Genomic DNA, 17,801 nt, shown 5'->3' on the forward strand with positions numbered 1-17,801 from the left:
CCCTCACCAGGAGGCGTCGTGCCCTGAGGTGACTTGCCCTTTGGCTTGTGGCCCTTCCCCACCTTGGCAGTTGCTGCAGGGACCTTGGCACTGTCCTCTCTGTGTTTGGGCGAGGCCTTGCTGGGTGGGTGGTGTGACTTTCCCCTGATGGAAGCCTGGCCCTTTTTGACCTTTGCAGGCAGCGGAATAGGGTGGTCCTTCATATCTTTGGCTGGCACACTGGTAGCTCTGATGGGTGCCCCCTTCGAGCCTCCCGGACTTGCAGGGATCACAGCAGATGCAGATTTGGTGGCTGAGGTGCTGGGCTGGGATCTGGACACCCTGGCCCTAGGGGAAGGATGGGGGGGAGGTGTAGAGAAGAAGTTAATGTTAGCTGGAAAAGTTTTTTAGACACACTTGGGCGGGAAGATGGAGGGGGGTGGGAGTGGAGGAAGAGGTAGTGGTTGTAGGAGGTGTACCTCTGATGAGTTTGGGTGAAGGTGCATGGGCCGGAGGCTGTTGTGATGTGGATGGCTGTTGAGTGGGTGAGTGCCTGCGTTTGTGTACTTTGGAATGATAGCTCACAGGCACACTGGGAGAGGACACAGGGGACATGTGAATGGTGGGGTGGTGATTGCACGTGAGCGGTGTGTGGTGATGGGCGTGCTGGTGATGGAGGCAGTGGCTGATAATGTAGTGCATGCAGGTGTGAGTTGAGACGAGACTGGGAGGGAGGTGGAGGACGTGGAGGAGGGGGACACAGTGGAGGAAGTGGATGTTGGTATGTGTGCATGGGTATGGTGCTTGTGTGATTGCCTGTGGGATGTCTGGTGCTTATGTTTTCCTGAGCCACTTTTGTGTGTTGATGAGTGTGCATGCTGGTATGATGATGTGCTTGGGATAGGTTGAGGTAGAGGGGAATGGGTCGGGATAGTGGAAGTTGGAGGGGGACGCTGGACACAGGGATAATGTCTGCCATCAGTGCTGAGGCCAGAGCCTAAAATGCTCTCTGTTGGGCCACCATGCCAGAATGAATGCCCTCCAGGTATGCATTTGTTTGCTGCAAATTCCTCTCGACACCCTGGATGGCATTCAGAATGGTTGACTGCCCAATAGTGAGGGATCTCAGGAGGTCAATAGCCTCCTCACTGAGGGCAGCAGGGCTGACGGGGGCAGGGCCTGAGGTGCCTGGGGTGAAGGAGATGCCCACCCTCCTGGGTGAGCGGGCACGAGAAACACGCTGAGGGGCTGCTGGGAGGGCGGTGCTGGTAGGGGGGTGGCGGCTGTACCTGATGTTGGGGTGGGCACAGAGGTATCCGCCACCGCCTTGGAGCTTCCATCAGAGGAGGAGTCGCTGTCGCTGGGATCCCCTCCTGTCCTCGTCGTGGAGCTCCCCTCGCCCTCCGTCCCACTGGTGCCTTCACCCTCCGTGGATTCTCCTGGACCATGTGGGTTGCAGCTCCCTCCTGTTCCGGTGCCGATGCTCCTCCGCCAGATGATGCTAATGCACACAAGGACAGGGTGACAAAACAAGAAGAGGGGGGGAGACAGAGGACACACATGGTCAATGTCAGCAACACCACCGTTGGCGGACACAACACACAGGGAGCAGCCCTATGCACTAGGCCATGCACTACCAGTTACAATGCTATTCACCAGCCCATGGGGTACAATGCCTAACGCCATTAGCTGCACACCTGAAACCCACAGGATCGCACCCAGTAGTAGATGCCCACTGACACCATTGGGGTTGGAGTGCTTCAGAGCCTGCCCAACAAGGGACCTACCCTGCCATGTTCGCCCTGGCCTAGGGGCACCCACAGCCCACATCCCCCACCCAGATACTTCCTAAACTGCGCAGCGTCAGCTTTATGACACTGTACTCAGCCCCTTGTGGCTGCTCTGATGCCCTCAAGAGCCCATCCAACTCTGGATAGGCCACGGCCAGGACGCATAACATCAGGGGGGTCATGGTGCGACGGGCACCCCTTCCACGTTGGGAGGCCAGTCCCAACTGGGCCTCAGCCATCTTCTTGCTCCAGTGGCGCAGGTCCTCCCATCTCTTGCGGCAATGGGTGCTCTGTCTATGATAGACCCCCAGGGTCCTCACTTCATTGGCGATGGCACGCCAAACACCCTTCTTCTGGTGGGTGCTGACCTAGAGGAAAGGTACAGGAGGAAAGGAAATTACTCACCCGTCCGGACCGTCATACTCATTGCCCACCAGTTCCCAACCATGCCCTGACACACATACACTGACCATCCTCACATGCAGCCCTCAGCCCCCCCCAACATGTATCTTCCATCCACACCACTTCAAACAGGCATTGCCCACGCATCATGCTCACAGTGTACTCACCTGTTTGTCTGGAGGACCGTAGAGTAGCGTGTTCTGGGTGAGGACCCCATCCACCAGTTTCTCCAACTCCTCCGATGTGAAGGCAGGGGCCCTTTCCCCAGACACGGTAGCCACTGTTGCTTCCAGACTCAGGTCACAGCAGCACTTGCAGCGTAGGTCCTCTCCTGTTGAATGTCAGGTATCAAGTGAGTGACGCAGCACAATGCCAGCACAGTTACCTCATTTCCCCTTGTCTCTCCTCACTAGTCAGGCAGCCGCCATTTCAGGGGGGCACATGCCATGGCACATAACTGCATCACAGCACATTTTGGCACATATACGGACTAACTACGTCATACACGGATTTACTAACATTACTTCAGAAACAGTTTTGCTACATATGTGGTAAATGACCTTCTGCTCACCGTTCTCCTCCATAGGCTACAACCGCTGAGGCAGCTGATGAGATGGCGGCATCCTCCGGTGTACAGACCCTTGGTGGACCTGTCGACAATGGAGGATAGACGCATTATAATCACATACAGACTTGATTGTGCCACAATCCAAGAGCTGTGTGCCCAATTGGAGCCAGACCTGATTTCAGCTATCCGCCATCCCACAGGTATCCCCCCCTCTAGTGCAGGCCCTGTCAGTGCTCCATTTCCTGGCAAGTGGTTCCTTCCAAACAACAGCGGCCATAGCATCAGGGATGTCTCAGCCAATGTTCTCCAACGTTTTGACCAGAGTGTTGTCTGCCCTGCTGAAACACATGGGCAGCTACATTGTGTGTCCCCAGGTGGAGGATTTGCCCACAGTGAAGGCTGACTTCTATGCCCTGGGACATATCCCCAACATCATTGGTGCCATTGATGGTACACATGTGGCATTTGTTTCCCCCCCGCAGAAATGAACAAGTGTACAGAAATAGAAAAAGCTACCATTCGATGAATGTGCAGATGGTGTGTTTGGCAGACCAGTACATCTCCCATGTGAATGCCAAGTGTCCTGGCTCTGTGCATGACGCCTATATCTTGCGGAATAGCAGTATCCCTTATGTGATGGGCCAACTCAAGAGGCACCGGGTGTGGCTAATAGGTGAGCCCAAGGTCCCCACACAGTATGAGTAGGTGTCTGGGTGTGGGGTAGTCCCTAAGGGTGAGTGTCTGGCTAACAGGTATCCCTCGACATTTGCAGGTGACTCTGGTTACCCCAACCTCTCATGGCTACTGACCCCAGTGAGGAATGCCAGGACAAGGGCAGAGGAACGCTACAATGAGGCACATGGACTAGCTAGGCATATTATTGAGAGGACTTTCGGCCTCCTGAAGGCCAGGTTCCGGTGCCTCCATCTCACAGGTGGATCCCTATACTACTCACCGAAGAAGGTGTGCCAGATCATCGTGGCCTGCTGCATGTTGCACAACCTGGCATTGAGACGCCAGGTGCCTTTTCTGCTGGAGGATGAGCCTGGAGATGGTCCTGTGGCAACGGTGGAGCCTGTGGACAGTGAGGAAGAGGAGGCAGAGGAAGAAGATATTGACAACAGAACGAACATTTTCCTGCAGTACTTCCAGTGACACACAGGTAAGAGACTATAACTCCTCACATTTCAGAATACTGTAGGACATTGTACAAGTCAGCCTCTTAACCTCCTTCCTGCCTTCTGCTATATGTACTGCTGCCCAACAAGTGTCATACATTGGTATGAGTAAATAAACATTTACATTGCTATTTGTTACTAATGTTGTCATTATACATTTGTGAAAGATCAGACTGACTCCAGATTGGTTTGTGCTTAAAGGGTGATTATTTAGGGGCTAATGAGTACAGGGGTATGTGCAAGGGGCTTGGGTCATGGTGGAGGAAGGTCCATAGTAAAGTCCAGTCTCTTGGTATCACAGGTGCATTGTCCAATGGTGCATAGGAAGGGGAGTAATGGCACTTCAAGGTGGACAGGGTGGCAGAGTGGGACACAAGGATGACAATCAGGAGAGTCTTATTTCCTGGCAGGGGTCCTGGCAATGTTCTCTGTCTTCTGCCTGGATTGCAGGGTCCGTTTGTGGGCTGGTTCTCCTTCTGCAGGGGGTGGGGTGCTGGTGGCCTGTTGGTCCTGTGGCGGGGCCTCCTGTCGACTAGGGCCGGCGGAAGTAGAAGGCTGTTCCTCGATTTGGCTAGTGTCAGGGGCCCTTTGTTGTGCCACTGCCTCCCTTATGGTCTTGCCCATATCAGCCAGCACCTCTGCTACGGTGACCAGGATGGTGTATATTTTGGTGAGGTCATCCCTGATCCCCAGGTACTGTCCCTCCTGCAGCCGTTGGGTCTCCTGCAACTTGTCCAGTATCTGGCCCATTGTCTCCTGGGAATGGTGGTATGCTCCCAGGATAGTGGTGAGTGCCTCCTGGAGAGTCGGTTTCCTGGGTCTGTCTTCCCCCTGTCGCACAGCAGTCCCCCCAGCTTCCCTGTTGTCCTGTGCCTCTGTCCCCTGAACCGTGTGCCCACTGCCACTGACCCCAGGTCCCTGATCGTCCTGGGTTAGTGGGGTTGCCTGGGGTCCCTGTAGTGGTGGACACACTGCTGATTGACGTGTCCTGGGGACAGTGGCATGGGTCCGCTGGGTGGGTGCTGTGCTGGTGTTTCCTGAGGGGGGAGGTTCTGCGGTGGTTTGGGACTGTGGCAGGGTAACCGACTGTCCAGAGGTCCCATATGGGCCAGGCTGGTCATCGTGATCCAGGCATGCAGAGCTGCTGTCATCACTGTGGGCCTCTTCTGTGGGGGGACTGGATATGGCTGGCACCTCCTGTCCTGTGACGTTGGGTAGGGGTCCTGTTGGGATGTAAATGCATTGTTATTGTATCTGTGTGTGCCTTCTTGTGCAATCGGTGTGTTTCCCTGTATTGATGTGCTTGCATTATCGCCTTGTGTGAGTGGTGATTTTGTGGCCTGGGTGAATCTCTCTATTGGGCATGCTTTGGTGATGGGTGTCCATGCAGGTCTGTGATGGGTGTCCATGCATTGTTGTTGCATGCAGGGCTTGGTTGTGGGAGTGGTGGGTTGTGATGGTGGGGTGTGTGGGAGGTGGTGGAGTGATGGGAGTGAGGGTGAGGGTGGGAGTATGTGATGGCATGCAGGTAGGGTGGGGGGGGGATATAGTAGTAAAGATTTGCCTTACCAGAGTCCAGTCCTCCTGCTACTCCTGCAAGGCCCTCAGAATGCATGATGGCCAAGACTTGCTCCTCCCATGTTGTTAGTTGTGGGGGAGAAAGTAGGGGTCCACCGCCAGTCCTCTGTACTCTTCCTTATGTCATCCCTTGTTCTGGGATGCTGTCCCACTGCGTTGACCCTGTCCACTATTCTCCCCCATAGCTCCATCTTCCTAGCAATGATTGTCTGCTGCACCTGTGATCCGAATAGCTGGGGCTCTACCAGGATGATTTCCTCCACCTTTTGATGGGGACAAACTGTTTGGGGCCAAGGCGGATTCAGCCCTGGAGAGGTTCAAAGAAAGCAGGGCCACAGCCAAATCATTAGGACTACAAGCCCCTTCTTCTACCTCCTCCAGATTTTTCAGGAGGTTTCATGGATTTGGGCGTGGCTCTTCCTCCTCTTCCTTTCGGGGGAAATTCCAGCAACCCACCTCTTCCCTCCCCTATAGATCATTTAGAGGGAGGGGTAGGGCCCGCACCAGGGGAGCCTCTCAGCAGCACTCTGCCTCTTCCTCGTCCTCTGGAGGGGTGCAGCAGGGAAAGCAGCCTTAGGCTTCCACCAATTCCCACTCACTCCTCTCCTGTAGGGGGGAGGTTACGTCATTTTCTCCACAAGTGGGAGACTATTACATCGGACACTTGGGTTATCAGCATTGTGGGAAAAGGCTACACCCTTCCCTTTCGGGAGTTTCCGCCCCCATCCCGCCCTGCCCATCTTATTGTTCAGATGAACACCTCCTGTTGTTAGAACAGGAGGTTCAAGTCCTCCTTTCAAAGGGCGCAGTGGAGTTGGTCCCAGAGCAGGAAAGGGGTCGAGGTTGTTACTCAAGGTACTTCCTGATTCCCAAGAAGGATGGTCGGTTGAGACCAATCCTGGATCTTAGGATCTTGAATTGGTTCCTCAAACAGGAAAAGTTCAAGATGCTGACCCTAGCTCAGGTGCTTTTGGCGTTGAACAAGGGAGATTGGATGGTGTCTGTCGACTTGCAGGATGCTTATTTTCATATCCCGATACTCAAGTCGCACAGGAAGTATCTCCGGTTTGTGGTAGGGTCGCAGCACTATCAGTTTGCGGTCCTCCCGTTTGGTCTTACTTCAGCACCTCGAGTCTTCACAAAGGTGATGTCGGTGGTTGCGGCAGAGCTCAGAATGAAGGGGATAGCAGTATTCCCTTACTTGGACGACTGGTTGATCAAAGCCAAGTCCCCGGAGCTTGTGTCGCTTCATCTGCAGTCAACAACCCAGTTGTTGTTCGACCTGGGCTTTTCGGTGAACGTGCCCAAATCTCACCTGGATCCCTCTCAGCGCCTCCTGTTCATAGGGGCAGTACTGGATACAACATTGAATCGAGCCTTTCCTCCGCCTCAGCGGATTCAAGATATTCAGGAGTTGGTTCCAATGTTTCGAAATGGAGCGGTAGTTCCAGTCCTCAAGGTCCTTCGTCTGCTCGGTCTGTTTGCCTCCTGCATACTATTGGTCACCCATGCTCGCTGGCACATGAGGGCTCTTCAGTGGTGCCTCCGAAGGCAGTGGTCTCAACACAAAGGAGATCTCGAAGGTGCTGTCAGGATCTCCAGAGATGCTGCTGTGGACTTGAAGTGGTGGATTGCGGGCAACAATCTTTCACAAGGAAAGCCGTTCGCGCAGTCACCATCAGTGACCACGGTTATAACGGATGCTTCCACTCTAGGGTGGGGAGCTCATCTGGGGGATCTGGAGATCAAAGGGCTTTGGTCTCCAGAGGAACAGATTTTTCATATCAATCTGTTGGAGTTGCGGGCTGTACGTCTGGCTCTCAAGGCCTTCCTCCCTTCTCTTCGTGGTCAGTCAGTACAGGTCCTGACGGACAATACTACCGCGATGTGGTACATAAACAAACAGGGAGGAGTAGGGTCGTACCTTCTCTGCAGAGAAGCTCTTCGACTATGGTCCTGGGCAAAGGACCATCAGATTTGCTTGGTAGCAAATCATCTGGCCGGAGTCTTGAACGCGCGTGCAGACAGTCTCAGTCGCCATTTCTCGGCCGACCACGAGTTGCGTCTCCATCCAGATCAAGTCCGTTTAATCTTCCAGATGTGGGGGTTTCCTCGGATAGATATGTTTGCCACTCGGGAGAACGCGCACTGTCCGTTTTTCTGCAGCCTCCAGTATCCGGTGCAGGGAGCGTTGGGGGACGCGTTTCAGATAACCTGGTGCGACCAGTTGCTTTACGCGTTTCCCCCCATACCCTTGATTCCTCGAGTATTGAGGAAAATTCGCCAAGACCGGGCTCAAGTCATCTTAATAGCTCCGGATTGGCCAAGGAGGGTGTGGTATTCCGACCTTCTCCAACTCTCGCTGTGCCCTCCGCTCCGTCTCCCTCTCAGGGCAGACCTCCTCTCGCAGTCGCAGGGGAAGGTTTTACACCCCAACCTCCAGAGTCTGCACCTACATGCCTGGAGATTGAACGGGGCAACCTGAGTTCCTTCTCTCTCCCGCCTGATGTAGTGGATGTTATATTAGCGGCCAGGCGACACTCCACTAAATCTATCTACGCTAATAGGTGGTCTAAATTTGTTATGTGGTGTGGAGAGAGACAGATTGATCCCTTACATGCTCATCTCTCAGATGTTTTGTCTTTTGCTTTGTCACTAGCGCAAGAAGGTTGTGCAGTGGCTACTATTAAAGGTTATTTGTCTGCCTTGTCAGCCTTCATTTGTCTTCCAGACCAACCTTCGTTATTTAAATCCCCTATTGTTCTTCGATTCTTGAAAGGTCTTCTAAATAAATATCCTCCAAAACTATTCGTTATGCCTCAATGGGATTTGTCCTTGGTCCTCACTTTCCTTATGGGGTCCCCTTTTGAGCCTATGCATTCTTGCCCCTTAAGGTATTTGGTTATTAAAACAGTTTTCCTGGTTGCTATAACTTCTGCAGGGAGAGTGAGTGAGTTGCAGGCCTTATCGGTAAAACCCCCTTATACATCTTTTTATGGGGATAAGGTGGTGTTGAGGACCAAGGCTGCTTTCCTCCCGAAGGTTGTTTCACCCTTCCATTTGGCCCAGACAATCACTTTGTCCACGTTCTATCCTCTGCCTCATCCTTCGAAAGAGGAAGAGAGACTACATCGATTGGACCCAAAGAGGGCGTTGAGTTTCTACATTGATAGAACGAAGGATTTCAGGCTGGAGGACCAGCTGTTCATCGGATACGTGGGCAAGAGGAGAGGAAAGGCAGTCCACAAGAGAACACTCTCCAGGTGGGTTGTTCTTTGCATTAAAATGTGTTACTCTTTAGCAAAGAAGGATCCTCCTGATGGTATTAGAGCTCATTCCACCAGGGCTAAGTCGGCCTCTTCGGCCTTGGCTAGGGGTGTTCCTGTTGTCGACATCTGCAAGGCCGCAACTTGGTCGTCCCTTCACACTTTTGCGAAGCATTACTGCTTGGACTCTGAGGTCAGAAGGGATGGCCATTTTGCACGGTCAGTGCTGCAGGATTTCTTGGTTTGACCATTCAGGCACCCACCTCCGGGCGCGGTACTGTGTTGGGACTCTATTTATTAGGTGAGGAATCCACAAGTAGTTGTATCCATCAGAAGAACGAGTTACTTACCTTCGGTAACGACTTTTCTGGTGGATACATTAGCTACCTGTGGATTCCTCACGGTCCCACCCGCCTTCCCGTTGCCTTTTTGGTCTTACCAAGTAATCCTTGAGTGTGCTCCTCTTGGTCTTTAAGACTGCAATGGATTTTGTATATATGAATACTTGTGTATATATATATATATATATATATATATATATATATATCTTTGTGTATATACATAATTAGTATATATTTGTTTTGATTTAAAAAAAAAAAACAAAAAAAAAAGGAGTTATATTAAATCTACAGCCATTCCATTGCAATGTTGTGTGATTTACAATGTTATGGGATGTTGCCTTGATCTTTCATTGCATTGGGTTATTGTTCTCATGCACGTAAAAAATGTTGGTACTGACGTCGGCACGTCGGCGAGGACCTCTTATTGCCTGTATGACGTCAGACGGCATCGCGTGGGCTAATGTGATGTCCTCGTCGACGTGCAGAAGCTAGGAATAAGATTTCCGTCGAATGCTGGCGCCATGGGAGAATTCATTAGGTGAGGAATCCACAGGTAGCTAATATATCCACCAGAAGAGTCGTTACCGAAGGTAAGTAACTCGTTCATTATATACACATTAGCAATCAGGAAATCGCATAAAAAGCAATAGGCATTGGTAAAAGCAATAGCAAATAGTGAGGGCCCATGGGGAGGGCCAAACCATATACTAAAAAAGTGGAATGTGAAAGGCAGGCCCCCACCCAAGGAAGTGGAATCAGTAAAGGAATTAGGAACCCCAAGAGGTAAGTACCAGAGTGGCCCTCAGCGACCAGGAGAGCAGAGGTAAGTACCTGGTTTTCCCACAAATCAACAGGAGAACTTTGGAAAAGGATTGTGCAAGACCCAGACAAGAGTGGAAAGACCCAAAGGTGGACCCTGACAGAAGAGGACCTGCAAAGGAAGGGGACCAAGTCGAGTTCATGATGGAGTGTCCAGCTGTGGCAGGAGCCATTACCTACCCTTCTGTAGATGCAGGACAAGGTTGATGGTGGATGAAGAAGACCAGCAGTGCAGCACCGGAGCAGAAGAGGAGTTCCAGTAGTGATGCAAGTGATGTCCCACGTTGGCAGTCGTGATGCAGTCAGTCTGTGGTGCTGGAAAACCACCAGCAAGCCTTGGCAAATGCAAGAGTCGGAGAAGAAGGTTTTGCAAGGCTCAAGAGGACCAGCAGGGTCTATGGGACTCAACCCAAAGAGGGGAGTCTGGGGTGACCCTCAGCAACTGGGAGACTCACAAGAAGAGGAGACAGCCCCCACAGGTTACCCGCAGGCGCAGGAGTCGCAGTGAGGCCCACACAGCACACCTGGAAAGGAGTCCCACGTCGCTGGAGCAGCAGGCAGAGGAGTCGCAGTGAGGTCCACTCAGCACACCTGAAGAGGAGTCCCACGTTGCTGGAGCAGCAGGCAGAAGAGTCGCAGTGAGGCCCACTCAGCACACCTGAAGAGGAGTCCCACGTCGCTGGAGCAGCAGGCACAGGAGTCACAGTGAGGCCCACAGCACACCTGAAGAGGAGTCCCACGTCGCTGGAGCAGCAGGCACAGGAGTCGCAGTGAGGTCCACTCAGCACACCTGAAGAGGAGTCCCACGTTGCTGGAGCAGCAGGCACTAACTGCTTTGCAGGAAGGAGTGCTGGGGGTCCGGGGCTACATGGAGCCTGAAGATCCCTTGGAGGAGGAACAAACAAGCCTTGGTAGCTGCAAGAGTCGGGTGTACAGGGATACTGTCCTGCAAGGAGTGGCAATGGCTTACCGTCTCCCAAGTGGGGCAGCTGGTAAAGGGGACCAAGGGGACCATTCGAGACCCACCACCTGTGATGCAGAATCCACGCAGTTCCGGAGGAGAGAGGATCTGCACAGCCGGTCGTCGTTGCAGGTGGTGGCTGCGGAGGCAGGGGTGTGACTCCTTCACTCCAAGGCAGAGTCCTTCTTACTTCTTCTGCAGGCTGAAGCCTCTTCGCCCTCAGAGGACGCACGGCCGGGGAAATGTTGCAGTTGCTGGAAGGAGCTGGAGATACAATGTTGCAGAGCGGAGTCGATGGTGTAGTTGCAGATTGTCGGTTCCTGGAGGGTCCAGTTGCAGTCCTAGTGACCAGAAGATGAAGTAAATGATGCAGAGGAGTTCTTCTGGAATCTTGCACGTCGAATCTGAAGACCCAATCAAGAGGGAGACCCTAAGAAGCCCGGGAGGGGGATTGGTCACCTAGCAGGATGACCACCTATCAGGAGGGGGCTGTGACATCACCTACCTGGCCTGGCCAGGCCACTCAGATGCTCCCAGGGGCCTCTGCCCACCTTGGATTCAAGATGGCAGAATCAAGTGGCCACCTGGAGGAGTTCTGAGCACTCCCCTTTCCATTGCCCAATTTCACACCAGAGCAGGAACCTGGGGTTCCTGAACTGGTGCAAACCGGTTCATGCAAGGAGGGCACCAAATGTGCCCTTCAAAGCATACTGGTTGCTTGGGGAGGCTACCCCTCCCAAGACATATAACACCTATTTCCAAGGGAGAGGGTGTTACCTCCCTCTCCCGCAGGACATCCTTTGTCCTGCTTTCCTGGGCTTGAGCTGGTCAAGCAGCAGGAGGGCAGAAACCTGTCTGAAGAGTGGCAGCAGCGTGGGCTGCCCGGAAAACCCCAGTAGACTGGTAGGAGCAATGCTGGGGGTCCTCTTAGGAGCCCCCAGGGTGCATGGAATCATACAGCCAATGCTGGGTTGGGGTATGATTCCGACATGTTTGATACCAAACATGCCAATGTTCGGAGTTATTATTATTATGATGTAGGTGGACACAGGTGACCTGTGTCCCATACATGGCTAAAATGGCTTCCCAGCACTTGCGATGTCCAGTGTAATGGAGCTGAAGTTTGTTGGGCCACTTCTGCCCATGCAGGGGTGCCCGCACACCCTCTGGGCTAGGAGGGCCTACCATAAGGGTGACTCAGTGACCTGGTGCAGTGACCAGTAGTGAAAGGGTGCATGCACCTTTTCACGCAGGCTGCAATGGCAGGCCAGTAGACACACTTTGCATGGGCTCCCAGGGGTGGCACAATACATGCTGCAGCCCATGGGGAACCCCTGATGTCCCAATGCCCTGGGTACCTAAGTACCATAAACTAGGGACTTATATGGGTGCACCAGAATGCCAATTGTGGGGTGTGCAAAGTCCTAAGCGACCAAATCTAGAGGGAGAGGCCACAGTCACTGGGGTCCTGGTTAGCAGGATCCCAGTGAACACAGTCAAAACACACTAACAGGCAAAAAGTGGGGGTAACCATGCCAAAAAGTGGGTACTTTCCCACAGGACACAAGTACATCTACTGTGCCCTGGGCTTCCTTTATGTCAGGCTTCCTAGTGTGTGCCCGAGTGGACACGAATACAGTGCTTTATAGCACCCACAAGCCCCTACCACTGTGGGGCAAAGGAGTGTCCTACAGATATCTCACCCTGAACTAAATCTGTGAAGTGGTTAGCGAGATGCTAAAGACAATAACTGTCCTGAAAAACAGACGGGTGTTTAACCCACAGAGGTTTGTTAAAATGCATCTCTGGGTGTAGAGTCTTTAATAGGTAATGCTGTACAGATTAAGAATACACCTTGATATGTTTGGATCAGTTAGTGAGTACAGGTTCAGATGTTTCAGAGCCATACAGCTGAGGCACTTCATCAGGACAGAAGGCCTGAGCAGAGGATAGTGCCTCCCAATAGATGCACCTGTATATGAAAATATGTGAAAATATGTGCGGTCTGTCGAGTTGTTGATTTAAAAATAAAATGGGAGAGTCAATATAGAACCCAATTGATTGATGAATGAGTAAAAACACTGGGGAACTAGTACCTTGACCCACGGGTAAGTAAGCATCCTCGATCAATCATGGCTCCTTGAATAAGTACAGCCAGTGAGCTTGTAGATCAGACATAGAAGATGTCTGTGTGGAGAGAATTCTTCATTGTTTAGCCCAAGTTCTGCCAGTAAATGTGTAAATATCACCTTGTATGTTGATAAAGAAGTATAAATGGTCTAACGTGAGGGGACCCATAAAGAGTGTGCCCGGTTCTTGGACAAAGAATATGTGATATAGGTGGTCATTACGACCCTGGCGGTCAGAGACCGCCAGGGGTAATGTGGCGTCCGTACCGCCAACAGGCTGGCGGTACGGAGACCAGTATTATGACGGGCCGGCGGTTTCCCGCCGTTTTAGCCCCGGCGGTGATAATCCGCCAGGGCAGCGCTGCCCTGGGGATTATGACCCCCCTACCGCCAGCCTGTTTCTGGCGGTTTCACTGCCAGGAAGAGGCTGGCGGTAAGGGGTTTCCTGGGGCCCCTGGGGGCCCCTGCACTGCCCATGCCACTGGCATGGGCAGTGCAGGGGCCCCCTAACAGGGCCCCGGCCAGCTTTTCACTGTCTGCACAGCAGACAGTGAAAAGCGCGACGGGTGCTACTGCACCCGTCGCACGGCCGCAACACCGCCGGCTCCATTAGGAGCCGGCTCCTATGTTTCGGCCTCATCCCCACTGGGCTGGCGGGCGTAAACTTGGTTTGCGCCCGCCGGGCCAGCGGGGATGTTGTAATGGGGTCTGCAGGAGTGCACGCCGGTTACCGCTTGGCGGGCGGCGCTCGTAATGACCCCCAGAGTCTACTAAAGCTTCAGGCAGGCCGGGGCTCGGAGGACCTGATTAGAGCCGAGCGGGCCTTGTCTGGTGAGACTCAGTTGAGGTGGAAAGGTGCTTTTGAAATAGCCTCTAGGTTTCCCACCAATTATGGTGATTTTATTGATGGTAACCTAGGACAATGTATAAACTCAGTGATGGGCGTGCCCCGAGCCTGCGCTGGTCCCTCAGATCCCAGGTTCTGGGAACCTGATGATGAAGCATGCCACTAACTAGCCTGAGCAGGTTAGGGTTCTTAAAAATAAACCTCAAAGTTTTGTTCCACACGGATGTGAGAAGGGCGTGTAAAATGGCCATGGATCGTGGTAGTGTGCTCCTTTTTCACTGATTGTTGCATTCAGTAAAGGAAAGTGAGCAGGAGCTTTTTTCACTGCCTGTTCTTGTTACTTCTATAACACAGAGCACCCACACTTGAGAAAGCTTGAGGGCAAATAAACGAGGCAGAGGAGGGGGTGGACCTGGCTCAGGTCTGATCCAGCATCACTTAACCTCCAGTGGCCAAACATTTAACCACATTCAGCCAAATGTCACCCTTCCTCCCTCTGGGCGCTGGACTTTTATATCTTAAATATATGAATCCCTGCCAGCCCATCTCTACAAGTAACGAGTGGCCCTCCTTAGTGCTAGTTCATGAGAGGTCCTTAGAGGTTACTGCACTGAGCACTCTTGTCTCATGTCCCTCATCCCTGACCCTGCTATCACCTCATGTGCCCTCTTCCCTTCACCCAGCCATGCCTGCTCCTTTTATCACCCTGTGTGCCCTCTTCCCTGCACCCAGCCATGCCTGACCCTATCACCCTGTGTGCCCTCTTCCCTGCACCCAGCCATGCCTGCTCCTTCTATCACCCTGTGTGCCCTCTTCCCTGCACCCAGCTATGCCTGACCCTATCACCCTGTGTGCCCTCTTCCCTGCACCTAGCCATGCCGCCCCTCATCACCCTGTGTGCCCGCTTCCCTGCACCCAGCCATGCCTGACCCTATCACCCTGTGTGCCCTCTTCCCTGCACCCAGCCATGCCCAACACTCATCACCCTGTGTGCCCTCTTCCCTGCACCCACCCTTGCCTGACCCTATCACCCTGTGTGCCCTCTTCCCTGCACCCAGCCATGCCTGACCCTATCACCCTGTGTGCCCTCTTCCCTGCACCCAGCCATGCCTGCTCCTTCTATCACCCTGTGTGCCCTCTTCCCTGCACCCAGCTATGCCTGCTCCTTCTATCACCCTGTGTGCCCTCTTCACTGCACCCAGCCATGCCCGACACTCATCACCCTGTGTGCCCTCTTCCCTGCACTCAGCTATGCCTGCTCCTTCTATCACCCTGTGTGGCCTCAGTTCATGTGTCATGCCTGGCTCTCTTATCACCTCATGTGCACTCTTCCCTGCACCCAGCCATGGCCAACCCTCATCACCCAGTGTGCCCTCTGTTCATGTCTGGCCCTCCTATCACCCTATGTGCCCTCAGTTCATGTCTGGCCCTCCTATCACCCTGTGTGCGGTCTGTTATTGTGACATGCTCTTCCCTCCACTGTTCCTTCCTTCTGCCCTCAATGACGAAGAGACTGTTTCTCATCCTTGTAGGTTACAGCACCGAGCACTCTCGCTCCTCCAGCCTGTCGGACCTCACCCACCGCAGGAACACATCCACCAGCAGCAGTGCCTCAGGGGGCCTGGGCCTTAACACAGAAGCCTCCGAGGGTGAGAGGGAGCACAAGCCAGACAGGCCACCGCGTCCACTGAGACCCTCTCTTTTAAGTGAGCGAGCACTCCGGTAAGGGAGGGAAAGACAGAAATGAATGTATTATCTGTAAAGCGTTGTTACATCTGTCTGCAGATCCCGTCTGTGGGACTTTGTTTTGTGTTTCCATCTTGGAACATATGAACGGAAAGAAAACAGTGCTGGAGTGAAGGGTCCAGTGCATGGAGCTTGGAGTGAATGATTCAATGAGCAGTGAGTGATGCAGCCCCTTATATATTCCCTGGTAGTGATGCTGTCCATAAATGGCTGCTGATGCTGCACTTTACATGGCTGTTGGCGTTGATGCTGCTCATTAGATGCTGCTGGCACTGATGCTGCTCATTAGATGCTGCTGGCACTGATGCTGCTCATTAGATGCTGCTGGCACAGATGCTGCTCATTACATGGCTGTTGGCGCTGATGCTGCTCATTAGATGCTGCTGGCACTGATGCTGCTCATCAGATACTGCTGGCACTGATGCTGCTCATTAGATGGCTGCTAATGTACATTACACGGCTGCTGGCACTGATGCTGCTCATTACATTGCTGCTGGCACAGATGCTGCTTATGACGTGGCAGGCACAGATGCTGCTCATTACATGGCCGCTGGCACTGATGCTGCTCATTAGATGCTGCTGGCACAGATGCTGCTTGTTACATGGCCGCTGGCGCTGCTCATGACATGGATGCTGGCACAGATGCTGCTCATTACATGGCCGCTGGCGCTGCTCATTACATGGCCGCTGGCGCTGATGCTGCTCATGACATGGCTGCTGGCACTGATGCTGCTCATGACATGGCTGCTGGCACAGATGCTGCTCATTACATGGCTGCTGGCGCTGCTCATTACATGGCCGCTGGCGCTGATGCAGCTCATTACATGGCTTCTGGCACTGATGCTGCTCGTTACGTGGCTGCTGGCACAAATGCTGCTCATTACATGGCTGCTGGCACAGATGCTCATTACATGGCTGCTGGCACTGATGCTGCTCATTACATGGCTGCTGGCACTGATGCTGCTCATTACATGGCTGCTGGTAGTGCTGCTGCTCATTACGTGGCCGCTGGCGCTGATGCTGCTCATGACATGGCTGCTGGCACTGATGCTGCTCATGACATGGCTGCTGGCACAGATGCTGCTCATTACATGGCTGCTGGCGCTGCTCATTACATGGCCGCTGGCGCTGATGCTGCTCATTACATGACTGCTGGCACTGATGCTGCTCGTTACGTGGCTGCTGGCACAGATGCTTCTCATTACATGGCTGCTGGCACAGATGCTCATTACATGGCTGCTGGCACTGATGCTTCTCATTACATGGCTGCTGGTACTGCTGCTGCTCATGACATGGCCGCTGGCGCTGATGCTGCTCATGACATGGCTGCTGGCACTGATGCTGCTCATGACATGGCTGCTGGCACAGATGCTGCTCATTACATGGCTGCTGGCGCTGCTCATTACATGGCCACTGGCGCTGATGCTGCTCATGATGTGGCTGCTGGCACAGATGCTGCACATTACATGGCTGCTGGCGCTGATGCTGCTCGTTACATCGCTGCTGGCACAGATGCTGCTCATTACATGGCTGTTGGCGCTGATGCTGCTCATTAGATGCTGCAGGCACTGATGCTGCTCATTAGATGCTGCTGGCACAGATGCTGCTCATTACATGGCCGCTGGCGCTGATGCTGCACTTTACATGGCTGTTGGCGCTGATGCTGCTCATTAGATGCTGCTCATTACATGGCCGCTGGCGCTGATGCTGCTCATGACCTGGCTGCTGGCGCTGATGCTGCTCATGACCTGGCTGCTGGCGCTGATGCTGCTCATTAGATGCTGCTGGCACTGATGCTGCTCATTAGATACTGCTGGCACTGATGCTGCTCATTAGATGGCTGCTGATGTACATTACACGGCTGCTGGCACTGATGCTGCTCATTACATTGCTGCTGGCACAGATGCTGCTTATGACGTGGCTGGCACAGATGCTGCTCATTACATGGCCACTGGCACTGATGCTGCTCATTAGATGCTGCTGGCAAAGATGCTGCTCATTACATGGCCGCTGGCGTTGCTCATGACATGGCTGCTGGCACAGATGCTGCTCATTACATGGCTGCTAGCGCTGCTCATTACATGGCCGCTGGCGCTGATGCTGCTCATGACATGGCTGCTGGCACTGATGCTGCTCATGACATGGCTGCTGGCACAGATGCTGCTCATTACATGGCTGCTGGCGCTGCTCATTACAT

General features: G+C 53.3%; 1 protein-coding gene across 2 annotated transcripts in view; it reads left to right on the top strand.

The window, feature by feature from the left end:
• EEIG1 (estrogen-induced osteoclastogenesis regulator 1) overlaps nt 1-17,801 on the top strand; it is a 323,245-nt gene that overhangs the window by 232,384 nt on the left and 73,060 nt on the right. For both annotated transcript variants that reach the window (XM_069236930.1, XM_069236931.1), the window contains exon 8: nt 15,391-15,580. In XM_069236930.1, coding sequence (XP_069093031.1) covers nt 15,391-15,580 — 190 coding nt within the window. The remainder of the gene's footprint in view (nt 1-15,390; nt 15,581-17,801) is intronic.

Source organism: Pleurodeles waltl, chromosome 6, assembly GCF_031143425.1.
Source record: "Pleurodeles waltl isolate 20211129_DDA chromosome 6, aPleWal1.hap1.20221129, whole genome shotgun sequence".
NCBI lineage: Eukaryota > Metazoa > Chordata > Amphibia > Caudata > Salamandridae > Pleurodeles > Pleurodeles waltl.